Here is a 20,102-nt window from a genome sequence, read left to right as displayed (position 1 = left end):
CACATCAAATCACGTGTGGATATTTTAAGTGTGGTCCTACCAGCAGCAGGTTGAGCCATTCCTCCGCTCGGGATGTGACCGCAATCCAGTTGCAGTGCAGAAGGCTGACTTTGTCGTCTACCAGGCTACCATGGACCCGAAGAACCGCCTTGAGGGCCTCAGCCAGGTCGACCACGGCCTGCAGCTGCGGCTGCCGCTTCTCCGTCTCACCGTGGATGAACTACATCAGATTTTGTCACACGTATTCCTAGATTCGACTTGTGGAGCCATGATATATGCGAACCATTGGTGACAGAATCAGTCAATAAATAAACAGATCGGTTCCAACAGTCTTACTCAAATGTATCTAACCTATTTATCTCCACTTGTTATTGGTTAAAAAAAAAAAAAAAACATCAACCAGACTTTAAATCTTGAGGCCAAATAATGCCGTATGGGTCCCATGAAGAAAAAGAGTTTTACGACACTTCAAGTATCCAAGAGAGTTAATAGATGTGTAGTTCAGCTGTTCTCAACACTTTAAATTTGAAAGTAATCATTAAAATTAACAAACGATTTTAGGACACATTTGTGAAAAAACAAATGTACTAAATTTGAACATACAGGTATGTGGTATTCAACTAGTCTGGAGTTTCTTGAAATACTCACTTATTCGCTGCTTTTGTTGCTCGAGGCCAAAGGAACAAAAGTATTACTATGAAACCACCTTCTGGTGGGCATCAAGGGACTATGTTAAGCGGGTTTGGAATTTAATTTGAAGAGAAATATTGCTTTGCTACCGTCTTGTGGCATATATAGGCACAATTTGTATGTCAGTTCGCCAAGGATTTTCGCCAAATAGTGGGAGTCACTATATGGATTTATTGACACGATTGTGCTGGCAGTTCTTGAATGTTCACCTATTACTTGTGTCATGATGAAACCAAAAAAGTTGGACTTCAAAAGATGAGACCCACAGAGAAAAGTAAGCAACTGACAGAACAGCACTATTTCTCATTTGACATGTGAAGTTTGTACGCTGTACCTGTGCCCACGCCACTTCAGCCTCCAGGTCACTGGGTATGCCGTCTACAGCAGAGCGCCTGGTCAGCTCAGCGTCAGTGGCCGCCAGCCACTCTGTCAGCCCATTGAGCTCTTTGCGAAGCTTCCTGGATAGCTTCAGACTTTTCTCCAGCTCCAATTTACTCTCCGTTATCTGTACCAAAATTAACATGACTTGAAAGATAATCTCTACAATTGACTGAAAAGATACAAATTCCTCTCATTTTTAAAATCACACTTAAAAGCAGCATCATTTAGGAACAGATTTGAACTTAATAAAATAAAACTATGTTGCTTGAAAGGCGAGTTACCCCTTTTCTCAAAATCCACCTTTCCCCAAAAATATATTGTAATGACAGCGTTTCACAATTGATACTTTGCCTGAAATTCTCAAGAAAATTATGCTTTTAACGCCATATTAAACTATCTATCCATCCATCCATCCATCCATCCATTTCCTTAGCCACTTATCCTCACGAGGGTCGTGTGGAGTGCTGGAGCCTATCCCAGCTGTCAACAAGCAGGAGGCGGGGTACACCTTGAATTGATTGCCAGCCAATTGCAGGGGACATAGAGACAAACAGCCGCACTCACAATCACACCTTGGGGCAATTTAGACTGTCCAATTAATGTTGCATGTTTTGTGGGATGTGGGAGGAAACCAGAGTGCCCAGAGGAAACCCACACAGGCACGGGTAGAACATGCAAACTCCACACAGGGGGGGCCGGGATCGAACCCGGATCCTCAGAACTGTGAGGCCAACGTTTTACCAACCGATCCACCGTTCCGCCCCATATTAAACTACAAGGGCTTGATTGTTTGGGCCCGCGCAATGATACATTATATTGACTTTTGTGCAAGCACAAAATGATTTTTGAGGAGAGGCTGAAATACGTTAAAGGCTTTTAATTGATTTGAGTGATGAAAGATGATTTATATGAGATTATTTTGCGTCACAAGCGTGATCATGGAATGAATTAACCTCACATCTCAAGGCACCACACAAGTTTAATTCATTCTATAACCAAGAGTGAAACTGAAATTACTTGTGCTTTGTATCAAATCACTTTACCTCATTAAAATGAACTGGAGAGAAAAAGAAATTGCAAACAAACAAACAAACAAAAAAGAACCTAGCAACAGCTCATTGATTTTCACGTTATCAGGGCATTCGTCAATCAAGATCCCCATTAGATGGGTCTGATGTCATCCATAGCTTTGCATATGGCCGCCCCAGAAGGCGCAAAGCTATTTCAGTCGGATGGCATTGTCACTCAGATGAAGCGCGTGAGGCAACTGGAGCGTGTGAGGCAACTGCGATGTCAAGTCGCGTTTACCGGTCCCGTCCCCTTGTGACGCGAGCGTGTGCGCACACCTGTGCTCCGAGCTGGTTGTACAGCAGTTTGAGCGCAGTTACACGATCGTCCAGCTCTTTGGGATGCTCGGTCTGTTGCCTCTGCACGATCTGCCTGCCTGTTTTGATCACGGTCTCCACCTCGCCTTTCACCTCGCTCAGCACCTTATACAACTTCTACAAGACACCCAACAGAGTGGAGGTCATTGGCTTTCATCGCCCAATTGATCAAAGCGTCTGCACAGACACGCACCATGCACTGCTCCAGCTGAGACTGCACCACGTCCTGATCTACACTGCGAATGTCCAGCACCCCCACTTGACCTTTAACACCAGCTAGCACACGTTCGCACTCAGCCAGGCGAGCTTCGAAGTTGGCCGGCTTCTGGAAGAGCCGGAAATTGGTCCACACGTCCGCCAGCATCTTCTAATTTGGGCACAAGTGGTTGGAGTCAGGATGTGTTCAATAAATGAGTGTCGAGAGCTTCATTTAGTTCCATTGAAAAAGTTCATGTCGCATTCAAGTTACAACTCATGTTGAAAACAAAAAACTCAGCATCTCTAGAAACTAAAATATCGTGTAACAATCTAGCAACAATGAACATTTTGTAATGTAGAAATTAGGCTGGAATTTGGCCTCTGAAAAAAATTGTTTAATTAATCTATGTAATGTGTGAGTAAAAAAATGTGAATATGCTATAAAAATCCATTTATTTTAGTACTCACATAAACACATTCTTCAGAGGTCAAATTCCACCCTAGCACCTACATTACAAAATGTTCATTGTTTAAAAAATGTGAATATGCTATAAAGGTCCATGTATCTGTGTGTACATAGTGTACGTATTTTGTGTGTGTAGTCTGCGTGTGTTTTAAATGGGGCACCTGTGTCAGGTCTATCTGTCCAGTGATTCTCTGGGACGGCTCCTTTTCCTGATTCTTCTTCCTCATCTCCTCCAAGGTTGCATCATGGCCACTCAAGTCCGACTGGATTTTCTGCACGGTACAATATCCAAATTGACAGCGTTTCAAAGTTTGCCTTTATTTTTAGCTATTGATGTTGTTGCTCGCTTTGACCAGGAGGAGTCAGTACACAGTAGCATATTGGAAGTTCTTGACTCTGCATAAAGCTAGTTTATAGGTGTGGCATCAAAATAAATTTCAATATCTGGTCTACCCTTCATTTTCATGTTCTACTTTGTTTATGTTTTCTACTTGATTTTGAAAATATTTCGTCAGTGTTTTACATCACTTTCTTCAACATTTAGTCCTCAATATATAAGAATAGTCATATATAAATGCAGGAGATGGTGTATAATTTGGTGCTGTGCCAAACTGGGATGCTTTGGACCGGGCAAAGTCTGCACTCCTCCCCCATTGAAGTTAAACATGCTCACCCCGTCGGGTCCAAAAAGGCTACCTGAGATTCCTGTGGTATCTGTTGCGCATCAATGTTGTCAGCCATGTACGCCCTGAGATGGCGCTCGGTGCTGGCTAGCGACTCCTGGATGGTCCTGAGTGTCTTGTCATTCTCCTGGGCCCATTGAAGGCTTTTGGCCAGCTCCTTCTGCCTGAGGCATGCCTGGATAACAACACAGTTGAATGGTCTCAGGATATACTCATAAAAGAAGGAAATTTCCAGATGCACCTTTCTCTAAACTTTTGAATGTCTGACTGTTCAATGCTTAAATTTACTTTTTGAGAAAAGTTGATGTTTTTTAACAAGAGACAATGTCATCACTGATTCACAGGAGGTGGTTGATCCATGAACAACGCCAAGGACATCAATTCTGATGCCTTCCAGTGACTCTTACAGTTTTTTTTTTTCGTTATCTCTGTCACAACCCGCTGATGACACGCTGGAAACTCTAAACTTAGCGGCCACTTCCCTGAGAGAGGAGACAGTTTTACGTCTCTCACGAGCAATGTACGGCTGATCAATTGAGGTGTTAACTTGACGCTCACTCATATGATGTCAAAAAATGAACACCGCGACGAATAAGATTGTTAAGACAGCATTTCTCATTGAACAAGGAAACGGATTGGCCCAAACACCTGTTGTGAATTTTGCCATCCAGCTGTTAGAGAAGAGCAAGTTTTTAAAAACTGAAAGACCAAACAGTTGGACAAGTGCCTTCAAGAGTTTAGAGAAGGTAAAAATAAATCACCTGTAAGGGTTACTGTAGTGCCTTTTAAGTTCATACTAAAATTTCACCAGGAAACAGAGTATACTAATATTTTTTTTTAGGTGAGTTGTTCATCAACATTAACATGGCCAAAAGTGGTCAAATGATGCAAACAAGTTTTGCAGGCTGGTCCAACAATATCAAATACTAAAAAAAGGCAGTTTTGATTACAAGCCAGGGTAGCCCTCACAATTTGTTATTGTGTGAATGGTGAGTCCACTATTCACACAACTTCTCTAGGCACAAAAGATATTCCTGCCACTAAATCACACACATACACATTCGCACACGCACACACAACAGAAGGAAACACCCACCACCGCCAGCATGCTCCCACGCCCGGCGTGGACCCTTCTGCCGCACGGACTCCGAGGGATCTCTCGCATGGCTTCTCAATATGGAGCCTACGCGCATCAACATTACCAAAGACGAGAATCGCCTTCGCTTCTCTTGCGATTCCTTACAGGATTACTAGAGTCCAATCACTTACATCATAAACCCGTTTAAAGTCATGTGTGACCTAGACAGGCAAACTGTATGCATGCTAATCCCGCAGAGGGATCCTGACTAAGTATAGCCCTCGGCCTCCACATCCCTCCCCCCATACGCAGACATTTTTGTGACTTATAACCTTTCAGTTTCTAATAAATGAAATGAGAACTTGAGCGATATGAAATATTGAAACAAACACTGATAAGATTCCCCTGTGGCAATGTGCTACTCCGCGTTGGCTCCCAAATACAGAATATCAGTTAAGAAGTCCGCGTGTTGCGTATTTTGCTGCACGACTGCCAACAAGCACTTGGTTAATTGGGAAACATGCGTTTAATGTGAACAATGTGTACATATATAGAACAACATCTTCGGGCATGCAAGGGCTGGATTTGAGACCTCATTATAATGGGATTATATACTTATACTACTGCGTCAGCCTTTATTCTGGACCTTGGCAGGAGATGTTATCTGACACTTACGCTGCTCAAATCTTTCTCTGAATTAGAAAGGTGGAAAAAAATAAGACCGGCACCATGCGCTGTTGTGATTGCATTGGCTTTTCATTCTATTTTATTCGGTATACAGGGAGTTTTGACAAACAGTTTATTGGTGTACATTGAGCTCACATATATTTGCAGTTCAGCATTTGTGACTTCAACTATTTGAAGAGCTTTGTTGACCTGTCCCAAGTTATCTGCTGAAAAATTGACCCATTTGCTTATTTTGCACAATAAATGTATTACTTTGGTCCCATCTTGTGGCATCTTGGAGCTAAAGAACTACAGTATTTTGGAGATGAGGATTTTCATTTAAACGAATGTACGTTTGTCATTTCTCACAGATTTTCAGTAATAGCAGAATTGTCGCTATTAACGGAAAGATCTAGTTCTATTTTTCAATGTACACGCATCAGCACGATTGAGAGCTGCTTTGAATTTTTTGGCGCAAAATCATTTCTTCTTCCTCCCTAACAATGTCAATCAAAAAAAAAGAGCATGATTATGTTTGAAAAAGGCAGCACTTGTTCTTTTTCTATTGATGTTGTCGACATCTTCATATACAAATTTGTTACTAAGAAATAATATATAACATTAACTGTGGCCAGCTGGTTAGCACGTCTGCCTCACAGTTCTGAGGACCTGGGTTTAATCCGGTCTCACCCGAGATAGGCGCCAACAGGCTCGCAAACGCAGTTAGGGTAACCGGTAAAGAAAATGGATGGATGTAGCCATAGCCTATGTAACCATAAATAAGTTGAACCTGACCATATAAAATTTATCTTTTTTATTTTTGCAGGTAGCTATTCAGTTAGACTTCAATTCATTTAAAAGAATTTTCTTACACTGACCATTTGAATTTCCCAAGTAAACATAAGTAAACTTATGTTCCCACTAAATAGGCGGAAAAATAATTTTTACGTTAGTTTTAAGGGTTTACTCCCAGAAAACACTTCAAACACATCTAAACCAAATGATTCATATAGTGAAGAAAAAAAATATTTAAAAACCCTGCTATATTGCAAGTTCTCCCAATTAAACTCATGGAGGGGTCTGAAATTTTCATTGTAGGTGCATGTCCACTGTGAGAAAGATAATCTAAAAAGAAAATTCAGAAATCACAATGTATGATTTTTTTAACTATTTATTTTTTTGTAACAGCTGCAAATAAGTATTTGAACACCTGAGAAAACCAATGTTGATACTTGCTACAGTAGCATTTGTTTGCAATTACCGAAGTCAAACGTTTCCTGTAGTTGTTCACCAGGTTTGTACACATTGCAAGAGGGATTTTGACCCACTCCTACACACAGATCTTCTCTAGATCAGACAGGTTTCTGGGCTTTCACTGAGAAACACGGAGTTTCAGCTTCCTCCAAAGATTTTCTATTGGGTTTCGGTCTGGAGACTGGCTAAGCTACGCCGAACCTTTATATGCTTGTTACAGAGCCACCCATTGGTTTTCCTTGCTGTGTGCTTCGGGTCATTGTCACGTTGAAAGACCCAGCCATGACCCATCTTCAATGCTCTGACTGAGGGAAAGATGTTGTTCCCCAAAATCTCACAATACATGGCCATGGTCATCCTCTCCTTAATACAGTGTAACCATCCTGACCCATGTTCAGAAAAACACCCCCAAACCATGATGCTACCACCCCCATGCTTCACAGTAGGGATGGTGTTCTTGGGAAGGAACTCATCATTCGTCTTCCTCCAAACATAGTTCGTGGAATTACGACCAAAAAGTTCCATTTTGGTCTCATCTGACCACAAAACTTTCTCCCATGACTCCTCTGTAACATCCAAATGGTAATTGGCAAACTTAAGACGGCCCTTGACATGTGCTGGTAGAAGCAGAGGAACCTTCCGTGCCACGCGTGATTTCAAACTATGACGTCTTAGTATATTACCAACAGTCACCTTGGAAACTGTGGTCCCAGCTCTTTTCAGGTCATTGACCAAGTCCTGTCCTGTAGTCTTGGGCTGATTCCTCACCTTTCTAAGGATCATTGAGACCCCACAAGGTGATATCTTGCACGGGACTCCACTCCGATTGAGATTGACCGTCACCTTTAGCTTCTTCCATTTTCTAATGATTGCTCCAACAATGGACCTTTTTTCACTAAGCTGCTTGGAAATTTCTCCGTAGCCCTTTCCAGCCTTGTGGAGTTGTACAATTTTGTGTCCGGTGTCTTTGGACAGCTTTTTGGTCTTGGCCGTGTTACAAGTTTGAGTCTTATTGATTGTATCGGGTGGACGAGTGTCTTTATGCAGCTAACGACCTCACACAAATGCATCTGATTCAGGATAATACATGAGTGGAGGTGGACTTTTAAAGGCGCACTAACAGGTCTTTGAGGGTAAGAATTCTTGCTGGATAGACAGGTGTTCAAATACTTATTTACAGCTGTATTACGCAAATAAATCGTTAAAAAAAAAATCATACAAAGTGATTTCTGGATTTTTCTTTTTAGATTCTCTCTCTCACAGTGGACATGCACCTACAATGAAAATTTCAGACCTCTCAATGATTTCTAAGTGGGAGAACTTGCAATATAGCAGGGTGTTCAAATACTTATTTTCTTCACTGTATTAAATATTCTTGAATAACCTTTTTGGCTTTCCATGACGAGGGTTAGGGTTTATATATTTCACTTCAAATTATATGAGAAAGCTCCATTCATGAACGTGAGGCAAAGGAGACTGAGCTGCCGACTCTCAACTCATGACTATGCTGACACAAACACACACACACACACATGCACACCCACACACACACGCACGCACATCCACGGATGAAGACACTCAGACCCCACCGGGTTGATCCCTCCTCACAAAAGCACAAGATTAATGTTCTCCTTGCAGCCTGATAAGCTTTCTTTTGTTTGTCAACCCATTTGAGACTGTGTGCATGTTAGTCTGTGTGGACGTGCTTGTGTCACACTTGTGTATTTCGGATATTGACTGGATATATTGTCTAGGAGGGTTTGTGTGTGTGTGTGTGGTGTGTGTGTGTGTGTGCGTGTGTGTGTATTTAAAAGTGTGACTAATCTGGCATCCGACGAGGCAGAGGAAGTGATGCTGCCAGTGGCGGTCGCCAAAAGGAAGGCACAAGAAGAGGAAGAGATGGAAGGATGGCGGTCACAAAGGGAGCGACGAGGAAATGATGGGAGGGCAGTAAAAGAGGAAGATGAGAGGAAAACATTTTCATTCGACCTATGGGCCAAACCATACTTTGACAAAAGTTTAAAAATATAAATAATTAGGATGTGCATTAGGGTAGGGTAAATAAATGATAAAAAACAGCAACAGCCTAACATCTGTACATCTATGCATGTGCAGCATCGTCTTATTTGTATGAACTGTAGAGTACTCAAGGTCACGGTTTTGGGAACACGACAATTGGCCAATCAGGTGTAACTGGTGACATTTTTGTGCGTGCCATCAATCCCCCACCGTGAATCGATCCAGCACTGACTTTACGGATTGCAGTGTGATGTTCCTTAACATATTGGCAATGCCTAACTTGCTCCTGTGATACAGGTACCAGTTTCATTGGAACCACAAGGCTACATATGCAGGTACTCGTGGATTTTATGTATAAGAAACTGCGACTGTTAATTTTGAAAGCTGTTTGTCGTCAATTGAATGAAGACGCACTGCCGAACAACGTGCAGTGTTGGGTCAAATCTGAAAAAAAGTTAAAGTGACTGAACGACAACAATGAAAAGAATGCAGCATTTGATCGGAGGCAATGAATTCTACATGAATACTTTTCAGATTCCTAAAAGGTGAGATTTCATTCATTTTATCTCCGGTACATTATGTTAGTGTTTATTTGAAGTTTCAACAAAGAAGAAAATGTTCTGACAGCAAATCACACTTTTATAGGATTCGCACACAATAGTCTGACCATCACAATGTCCATTAAATGGGAGGAAAAATAAACAAAAATGTAGCTACACTTGTTCAAATTATTTAGATTTGATCAAATTAATTCTTATTACAGAGTGATATTTTGCCTTTAAAAAAAACAATTACCAAATTGTTGGTTGGGGTTTCTGTTAGCCAGGACTGGACTAATGGCATTTTAATTAATTTCAATGGGGAGAGATGATTTGAGATTATTATTGTGCATTAAAAGCATAGCAACAGTCTGAATTGCTCATATCCAAAGACACCACTGTATAAACATTACGTGGTTCCATCATTGTAATCAGCCCCCCGAGGGCCCCGGTAACTACAGATCACCTGAGGATAAATATAATGAATATGATTGCAGTCCACGACCATCGTGTCTCACCCTCATCATGAGCTCGTCCCACCGTGCGTTGAAGGCGTCCAATTTTTGCTGAATGAGCTCATCCAATACACCACCATCCATCAAAGTCTGGGCCAGCTCCCGAATCTGGTTTCTGTTGTCCTCAGGGTGTCGCAGGAGAGCCTCCAGTTCCTGTGAATGTGCATATGCGCACACACAGACGCACACAAATAAACACCATTAGGGCCCAATACATAATTATTTACCCAGACATTAAGTCAGGAGGAGAAAGCATCTTCCCATTTCATTTGGCCATGAACTTTTACAAGGGTATTTAATTAGCATGCATGCAGTATTTGGCTTGAGACTACTTTGAACGTCATGTTTGTCATTTACCGGATTTTTTATTAGGTGCAGCTGCATTCCAATTAAAGTGGCGTATCAATTATTCTATAGCGTGTTACGATGTGATCACAGTGGTACACTTGCTCTGTCAAATGACCTAGACTGTCGGAGACATATTGTTTAGAAATGCCTTTATTAATAGTTTTAGATGTTGGTATAAATTTGCGCTGCACGATACCGAAAGCTGTTATTTTCTTGATATTATCCAGCCATATTAGAGGCAAAACTTTCATTTTCAATTGGAAACTGCGTAAACACTTCATGAAGCTTACAATAACGTGATAGTTTTAGGAAAGAAAAAATCTCTACTGCAGCAGTGTTTTTATAATGACAATAATACATTTTATTTGAGGACCCAAAGACACTAAACAACAAATCTGTTTGGAATTATACAGACACAAAAAGAAAAACATACATTTTGCATGCTGATGTGAATGAACATTAGATTACATACATTAACTATACAGTGTACTGTACATAAATTCAGGGTGATAAAATTGTACGGATGGGCAATAGGCAGTCTTGAACAGGCAAGTTTTAAGTTTGATTTTAAAAAGATGATAGTCAATGTGCCAGATGGCATATGGTCTGGAGTTCCAGAGTTGGGGAGCTGAGGGGCTGAAAACTGCATCCTGAAGGTGCTGAGTCGGACTGAGGGAAGTCAGGTGGATTGTGGAGGAGGATCGGAGGGAGCGAACAGGAGTGCAAATATGGAGAATGTTGGAGAGATATGGTCGACAGAGTTTGTGATTTGCCATGAATATGTGCTGAAAAATTTTGAATTAAATTCGATGTGGAACTGGGAGTCACTGGAGATGATCACAAAAGGGGGTGATATAGCGGTCCTGGGGTCTTTTGGGAATCAGACGCGCTGAAGAGTTTTGAACAGTTTGAGTTTATGGAGTGATTTTTGAGGAAGACTGAAAAGGAGAAAGTTACAGTAGTTGATGGGGAAGTGATGAGGCTTTGGCTCAGGGTGGGCGGTGGGGGTCTTGTAAGTAAGTGCACAAGGGTTTAATTTCCAAGAGACACAAGATAAGCGAGGAGGGAGGAAGTGTTGAATTTGGGTCTCCAGAAATGTAGAGGTCGGCGTCATCTGTTAAGCAGTGGGGGAAAAAAAAATAATAAATTTGGGGAAAATATTGCCAAGGGAAGGCAATAAATTATGAACAGAAGAGGCCCAAGGGCATAGCCCTGGATAACATTTGATGTAACTAGGGAGGGATCAAATTTGAAGGATTTGAGTTCAATAAACTGACCCAAATACTGCGAAGATCTCCTCAATATGAGGAAGCAGAATCAGTGGACTCTGATGTAACATAACACACATTACACCTTTCTCCACACGTTCCAACCTGCTTAGACCCTTTTCTTCACTTCTTTACCAGACTCACCATTGCGCTGGATTGTTGACCCCAAATATTTAAAGTCTTCAACCTTCGCTATGTCTTCTCCGCTTAGCCTCATTCTTTTCCCTCCGACTCTTTTATTTATGTACATTTCGTCTGTCTTACTCGTCTAATCTTCATACCTCTCCTTTCCAGTGTATCCCTCCACCTTTCCAACTGTTTCTACAATTGCTCCAAGCTTTCACTGACGATCACGTCATTTACAAGCATCATGGTCCGCGAGGATCCCAGTTTTACCTCATCTGTCGGTCTATTCATCACCACTGCAAACAGAAAAGGGTTCTGGCCTGATTCCTGATACAGTCACACCTTCACATTAAACTCATCTGTCACACTTACACCCAACCACACAACTGTTCTGCTGTCCTCATACATATCCTGTACTATTCTAATATACTTCTGTCACTCCAGACTTCCGCATGCATTACCACAGCTCCTCTCTGGGTACTCTGTCATACGCTATCTCTAGATCAAAAAAGACACAATGTCACTCCTTCTGAACTTCTCTGTACTTTTCAATTAGCTTCCTCAAGGCGAATAATGCATCTGTGGTGCTCTTTCTAGGCATGAAACCATACTGTTGCTTGCACATACTCACTTTTGTCCTGAGTCTAGGTTACACTACCCTTTCCCATAACTTCATCATGTGCCTCGTCAATTTTATTCGATAATTTCCACACTTTTGCACATCACGCTTAAAAAAAAAAAAAAGGGCCCCGGGACACTTTCCCTCCATTCCTCTGGCATCTTCTCATCCACTAGAATCCTGTTGAACAAGCTGGTCAAAAACTCTACAGTCACCTCTCTTAGATGGTTTCATACCTCCACAGGAATGTCATCAGGACCAACTGTTTTTCAATTTTTCATCCTCTTGAATGCCTTTCCAACTACCCCCTTACTAATCATTGCATTTTCCTGGTCCACCACACTTGCCTCCTTACTCTTCCTTCCCTCTCATTTTCCTCATTCATCAACTCAAAGTATTCTTTCCATCTATCCAGCACAATACTGGCACCGATCAATGCATTTCCATCTCTATTCTTAATCACCCTAGCCTAATGCACATCCAATCCATCCCTCTGTCTGGCCAAGCTGTAGAGCTCCCATTCTCCATCGTTAGTGTCCAATCTGGCATAAATGTCATCATAGGCCTTGTTTGGCCTATGCCGTCTGTACCTATTCACTACGTCGCGTTTCATTATACTCTTTTCTGCTCTCCTTAATCCTCAAATTTGTCCTTCCAAGTTCGCTTCCTTCATACTGTACTTACCCATTATTTCTTCATCACTCCTCTTTCCTTCACCTTGTCCATTCCAGTTTGCACCAATCACAATTCTCTCACTCTGTTTGGGATGCTCAGAACTACTCCATCTTGCTCCTTCCAGAATGTGTCTTTCAGCTTTAGGTCACATCCTACATGTGGTGCATAGCCGCTAATCACATGATTACAAACTTAAAATTGAGGGAGGAATTAAAACCATGGTTTTCAAGGGGAGATAGGTTTTATCAAATTGATTTCGGCATTCACGCAGTCATAAAAATGTGTTTTAGAAGATAGGAATGTAGATCGACCAGTAAATCAAGAGCTTTGCCTTTCGGCTGAGCTCCTTCAACACCACAACAGATCAATACAGTCCACATCACTCCAGATGCTCCACTGACCTGCCTGTCAATCTCCTGCTCCGTTTGTCTTTCAATTAGAAATGGAAATAGAATCATCTTTATTTACCAAGTATGTGAAAAACGCAAGGAATTTGTGTATTGGAGTTGGAGCCGCTCGAGTACAACAGCAGACAGCTATTGAGAAAAAATACTTTTGCGACATAAAAACACAGTACGGAGAGTCACTGAGCAATGAAACAAGCACCCTATCCAAGGAATCCAAAAAGGGTGGGCACAAACAACAGTCGGGACTTGTCCGCTCACCCAAAGGCGAATGGAGGCCTCTCGTAGATGGTGAGCTCATAGGAAGTAATGTGATACACTTCACTTTAATAAGTCATGCATGGCCTTGGCATTGCATAACATAACATACATAATTACGACAGGAGTGCAATTGTTGCGACTTAATTTGGGACTGCATACATTTTTGTGTGTGAGCCAAAGTTTTATCTCACTTTGACAAGAAGCATTGTGAGATCCAGTTTTAGTTTTTGTTGCTTTGCTTCTGTAATAAAGACGAGAAAAGACTAACTCTTTTGTTGGTTTGCTGCCATATTAAAGATAATAAAAGGCAAAAATGTTTTTTTTTCACAATATTATTTCTCTGTTCCGGTACAACAGTATGTTACGCTTACCCTTGATTTGCTGTAAGCTCAAGACAAGGAGTGCATGGCACAAAAGTTAAAGAGGTAGCTTTTTATGCACACTCACATCTAGTGCCTCCTGTAGGTCCTCTGCTCCTCCTTGGAGGTTCTCGGTTAAATCAAGTTTCTGCTCCAGCTGGTCCAGAAAGGCATTCTCCTGCTGCAGGTAGGACAGCAACTCGCACCAACATGCCCAAACCTCCTGCACCACACATGGACCATAATTAATCAGACACTGTAAATCTATTGATGGAAAAAAAATATCCAAGAAAAAAATAAGATGGAAGATAACGAGGACCCAATCAAAGCATCTTCTTTTTCATCTCTGCCTTACAGAGCATGACAATTTTGTCAAAATGGTTTTTCTTCTTTTTTCCACTTGCTGCTGCTGTGATAACTTTTAGTGGCACATTGATAACATTTTCTTTCATGAGGGGATTTAGATTGACCAATCATGGTTAAATGTGGGCATTAAAAGGGCAGGGATATGAGGCAGAACATACAAGAAATGTGACTTCTAAAAGGAAATTGCATGCAGGTGTGTAAGTGTACAGGTGTTGTTTTCTGTTTCTTTAGAATATATATAAATATATCTGGTCCAAGACTATTTTCAGCTTAGTAAGGTATTCATACATTAGGTAGGAACCCTAGACACTCAATAAAGTAAAGAAGGTCTTTGAAAGCACTGGTCAAAAGTACAGCTCTCAAATTCATGGCCCGGGGGGCAAATCCAGCCCGCCACGTCATTTTTTGTGGCCCACGAAACCAAATCATGTGTGTCGACTTCGTTCATGTCTCTTGCTAAAATAAGAAAAGTGCATTATCTTCACATTTAACAACAGTGACATATTGCAACCATTCATTTGTTACCAATTCGCCATTTATGGTAGTTGAACAAACATATTTTAGTCATTCCTGATTTCAATACTAATTGTCCAAAGATTTGTTGTTTGCATGTAATAATAGGCAGTCATACATATATACTGAAGTCAAACAGAGGACCAGCTCTAAACCATTGGCAGAGTCCTTGAGGGTGCGTGGGAGTTCGTCCAACCAGTCTACGTGTTTTACGGACTTGGAGAAGGCATTCGCTGTTTCACTTCGGGGTGTCCTGTGGGGGGTGCTTCTGAAGTATGGGTTCCAAATGCCCTGATAGTTATGAACAGTTTCAGAGTTTGTTCCTCATTGTAGACAGTAACCGGATTTGTTTCTGGTAAGAATTGAACTCCACCAAAGCTGCCCTTTGTCACAGATTCTGTTCATTACTTTTATGGAGAGAATTTCTAGGCAGAGCCGAGGCGTAGAGGGGGTCCGTTTCAGTGGCCTCAGTATTAGATCTCTACTTTTTGCAGATGATGTGGTTCTGTTGGCTTCATTAAGCCCTGATTTTCAACACACACTGGAATGGTTAGCAGCCATGTGTGAAGCGGCTGGTGGTGAGACTCAGCATCTCCAAATCTGAGACCATAGTCCTCAGTTGGAAAAGGGCATGCATGCCTTATCCAGGTTGGCGATGAGATCCTGACCCAATTGGAAGAGTTCAAGTATCTTGAGGTCTTGCTCACGTGTGAGGGAAGAATGGAAGGGGAGAGCTAAAGGCGGATCAGTGCAGCGTCTGCAGTGATGCGGACTTTGCAGCAGTATGGTGTGATGAAGAAAGAGTTCAACTGAAAAGCAAAGCTCTAAATTTACTGATCGATCTATGTTCCTTGTTCAGCTTTGGTCACAAGCTGTGGGTCATGACTGAAAGAACAAGATCCCAGATACAAGCATCTGAAATGACTTTCCTCCGTAGGGTGTCTGGGATCTTCCTCAGAGAAAGGGTGAGAAGCTCGGTCATCCGGGAGGGGCTCAGAGTAAAGCTCCTGCTTTTCCACATTGAGAGGACTCAGATGAGGTGGATTGGGCATATGTTTAGGATGCATCCTAGACACCTCCCTGATGAGATGTTACTGGTATGCCCCACTGGGAGAAGATCTGAGGGATGGCTAAGGACACGCTGAAAAACTACGTCTCTCGGCTTGCGTATCACAAATGTATCAGGCTCCCCTCTGAATAGCTGGAGGAAGTGATTAGGGAAAGAGAAGTCTGGGTTTCCCTGTTAAAGCTACTGCCCCAGCGACCTGACCTCGGAAGGGGGACCAAAATGAATGAAAGTATTTTTTTTAGGTTTTATTAGGTGTCAAAGGTAGCCCTGACATTGACAAACAACCGTCTTTCTCCACTTTTGCTTTGAGGAGTTTGAAAAAAAAAAAAAAAAAAAAAAAAAAAAAAAAGTACCTCCAGGGTTTTGCATTTTCCATCCAGGCGGCTGCAGAGGCGCTGGTAGTTGACCTTCAGTACATCAAGCTCTGAGCGCAGTGCATCATGAGCAGTCGGTGGTGCCTTAGCGATGAAACTATTCACACTGTCAGTCAGGAGTTTGACTTTGAGCTCCTTGGAGTGGATCTCTTCCTGGGCCCTCTGATGGAGAGGCAACATATTTGGTTAACGGATGGATGCACACAGTGGAGGAAAATAGCAACCATTGCAATGAGGTAAGCTTAAGGCTGCACCATCCAACAAATCACAGTTGACAGAGCCGTGTGTAGCACAGTGAATAAAGCAGTACAGTATTGCCCACACATCCTGAAAGGAGGAAAATAACAACTGAGAGCAGAAGCAGAAGGAATGAGAAGTCACAAGATTAGAAAACACAGGGACAATCAATTTTTTATTTTTAACTCTTTTGAGCAAACCTCTTTAGCGGAGAAGAGGGCTGAACCAAGTCTTAGAATGTCACAACAGTAACACTACCAACAATTGACATCACAAAAACACCTCATTATTTTAAGTAAAATGACACGGCTAGAAAATTAATGCAGCCCTATGGGGGGCACAAACCAGTGCAATCTGTAGGCCGGTCCCAAGCCCGGATAAATGCAGAGGGTTGCGTCAGGAAGGGCATCCGGCGTAAAAACTGTGCCAAACAAATATGAGCGTTCATCTAAAGCAGATTGTAATGGACATATTGGTAAAGGAAACAGGGGCGATGAAGAAGTGATGGGTAAGTACGGCATCCAGGAAAGGAACTTTGAAGGGCAGATGGTGGTGGACTTTGCAAAAAGGATGGAGATGGCTGTAGTGAACACTTATTTCCAGAAGAGGGAGGAGCATATAGTGACCTACAAGAGCGGAGGTAGAACCACGCAGGTAGATTATATTTTGTGCAGACGATGTAATCTGAAGGAGGTTACTGACTGTAAAGTAGTGGTAGGGGAGAGTGTAGCTCGACAGCATAGGATGGTAGTATGTAGGATGATTCTGGTGGTGGGTAGGAAGATTAAGAAGACAAAGGTAGAGCAGAGAACCATGTGGTGGAAGCTGAGAAAGGAAGAATGTTGTGCGGCCTTCCGGAAAGAGGTGAGACAGGCTCTCAATGGACAACCGAAGCTCCCGGAAGACTGGACGACGACAGCCAAGGTGATCAGAGAGACAGGCAGGAGAGTACTTGGTGTGTCATCTGGTAGGAAAGGGGAGAAGGAGACTTGGTGGTGGAACCCCAAAATACAGGGAGTCATACAAGGAAAGAGATTAGCGAAGAAGAAGTGGGATACTGAGAGGACTGAGGAGAGGCGAAAGGAGTACATCGAGATGCGACGTAGGGCAAAGGTAGAGGTGGCAAAGGCTAAACAAGAGGCATATGAAGACATGTACACCAGGTTGGACACGAAAGAAGGAGAAAAGGATCTCTACAGGTTGGCCAGACAGAGGGATAGAGATGGGAAGGATGTGCAGAAGGTTAGGGTGATTAAGGATAGAGATGGAAATGTGTTGACTGGTGCCGGTAGTGTGCTAAATAGATGGAAAGAATACTTTGAGAAGTTGATGAATGAAGAAAATGACAGAGAAGGAAGAGTTGAAGAGGCAAGAGTGAAGGACCAGGAAGTGGAAATGATTACTAAGGGGTAAGTCAGAAAGGGATTACAAAGGATGAAAAATGGGAAGGCAGTTGGTCCTGATGACATACCGGTAGAGGTATGGAAGCAATTTGGAGAGATGGCTGTGGAGTTTTTGACCAACTTATTCAACAGAATACTAGCGGGCGAAAAGATGCCTGAAGAATGGAGGAAAAGTGTTCTAGTTCCCATTTTTAAGAACAAAGGGGATGTTCAGAGCTGTGGGAACTATAGAGGAATAAAGTTGATGAGCCACACAATGAAGTTATGGGAAAGACTCAGGACAGAAGTAAGTATCTGCGAGCAACAGTATGGTTTCATGCCTAGAAAGAGTACCACAGATGCATTATTTGCCTTGAGGATGCTCGTGGAAAAGTACAGAGAAGGTCAGAAGGAGCTACATTGTGTCTTTGTGGATCTAGAGAAAGCCTATGACAGAGTACCAAGAGAGGAACTGTGGTACTGCATGCGTAAGTCTGGTGTGGCAGAGAAGTATGTTAAAATAGTACAGGACATGTATGATGGCAGCAGAACAATGGTGAGGTGTGCCTTAGGTGTGACAGAGGAATTTAAGGTGGAGGTGGGACTGCATCAGGGATCAGCTCTGAGCCCCTTCCTGTTTTCAGTGGTAATGGATAGGCTGACAGATGAGGTTAGACTGGAATCCCCTTGGACCATGATGTTCGCAGATGATATTGTCATATGCAGTGAAAGCAGGGAGCATGCAGAGGAACAATTGGAAAGATGGAGACATGCACTGGAAAGGAGAGGAATGAAGATTAACAGAAGTAAAACAGAATATATGTGCGTGAATGAGAAAAGTAGAGGGGGAAGAGTGAGGCTACAGGGAGAAGAGATAGCGAGGGTGGACGACTTCAAATACTTGGGGTCAACAATACAGAGCAATGGAGAGTGTGGTCAGGAAGTGAAGAAACGGGTCCAAGCAGGTTGGAACAGCTGGCGAAAGGTGTCTGGTGTGTTATGTGACAGAAGAGTCTCTGCTAGGATGAAGGGCAAAGTTTACAAAACAGTGGTGAGGCCGGCCATGATGTACGGATTAGAGACGGTGGCACTGAAGAAACAACAGGAAGCTGAACTGGAGGTGGCAGAAATGAAGATGTTGAGGTTCTCGCTCGGAGTGACCAGGTTGGATAGGATTAGAAATGAGCTCATTCGAGGGACAGCCAAAGCTGGATGTTTTGGAGACAAGATTCGAGAGAGCAGACTTCGATGGTTTGGACATGTTCAGAGGCGAGAGAGTGAGTATATTGGTGGAAGGGTGCTGAGGATGGAGGTGCCGGGCAAAAGAACGAGAGGAAGACCAAAGAGAAGGTTGATGGATGTGGTGAGGGAAGACATGAGGGCAGTTGGGGTTAGAGAGGAAGATGCAGGAGATAGGCTAAGATGGCAAAAGATGACACGCTGTGGCGACCCCTAACGGGACAAGCCGAAAGGAAAAGAAGAAGAAGAAGAAGACACGGCTAGAAAATTGAGGGGTGAACTTTTCAAGATGGGGAGATACAAAGCCTTGAGTTGTGGCTTGACGATAAAAGAAACTGTTAGAAGAAAGAAGAAACTGTTCTTAGCCACCTATCCTCACAAGGGTCACGGGGAGTGCTGGAGCCTATCCCAGCTGTCAACGGGCAGGGGGTGGGGTACACCGTGAACTGGTTGCCAGCAAATCACAAGGCACATAAAGACAGACAACAGTCGCACTTACAATCACACCTAGGGGCAATTTAGAGCGTCTGATTAATGTCGCTAATGTTTTTGGGATGTGGGAGGAAATGGAGTGCCCAGAAGAAACCTACACAGGCATGGGGAGAACATAAACTCCGCACAGGCGGGTCTGGGATTGAACCCGAGACCTCAGAACTATGAGACCAACGCTTTACCAGCTGATCCACCGTGCCGCCTGATATATAATCATGAGTGTAAAATGTTTGATCATATATATGTTATACTATTTCATCATTGCCAATTATAGAGCCATGAAAGGATGTACAGTGTTTTTTGTAATTTATCGGTTCCAGAAAGTCTGACTAAAACTCAACTGTACGAAATCCAAATCATTGTATATCCCATAGTAAATAATGTACGTAAATAATGTAAATCCAATTAATCTGTTCCAGGCACCCAAAACTATTAATAGAAAAAATATATTGAGAATGACTACAGGTTTACATACAAAAAGGTGGGAAACAAATAT

At 42.5% G+C, this 20,102-nt stretch overlaps 1 protein-coding gene across 10 annotated transcripts in view; it reads right to left on the bottom strand.

Annotated features, from left to right (window-relative positions):
• dmd (dystrophin) overlaps positions 1-20,102 on the bottom strand; it is a 163,669-nt gene that overhangs the window by 64,256 nt on the left and 79,311 nt on the right. For all 10 annotated transcript variants that reach the window (XM_061836804.1, XM_061836826.1, XM_061836843.1 and 7 more), the window contains 9 exons: positions 16,236-16,418; positions 14,023-14,157; positions 9,878-10,027; positions 3,817-3,978; positions 3,282-3,392; positions 2,650-2,823; positions 2,418-2,573; positions 1,025-1,195; positions 41-220 (listed from right to left, as the gene is read on the bottom strand). In XM_061836804.1, coding sequence (XP_061692788.1) covers positions 41-220; positions 1,025-1,195; positions 2,418-2,573; positions 2,650-2,823; positions 3,282-3,392; positions 3,817-3,978; positions 9,878-10,027; positions 14,023-14,157; positions 16,236-16,418 — 1,422 coding nt within the window. The remainder of the gene's footprint in view (positions 1-40; positions 221-1,024; positions 1,196-2,417; positions 2,574-2,649; positions 2,824-3,281; positions 3,393-3,816; positions 3,979-9,877; positions 10,028-14,022; positions 14,158-16,235; positions 16,419-20,102) is intronic.

This window comes from Syngnathoides biaculeatus, chromosome 2, assembly GCF_019802595.1.
Source record: "Syngnathoides biaculeatus isolate LvHL_M chromosome 2, ASM1980259v1, whole genome shotgun sequence".
In the NCBI taxonomy this organism is placed as follows: Eukaryota; Metazoa; Chordata; class Actinopteri; order Syngnathiformes; family Syngnathidae; genus Syngnathoides; species Syngnathoides biaculeatus.
The sequence above is the reverse complement of the archived record's forward strand: the minus strand, read 5'-3'. Positions and strand labels throughout refer to the sequence as shown.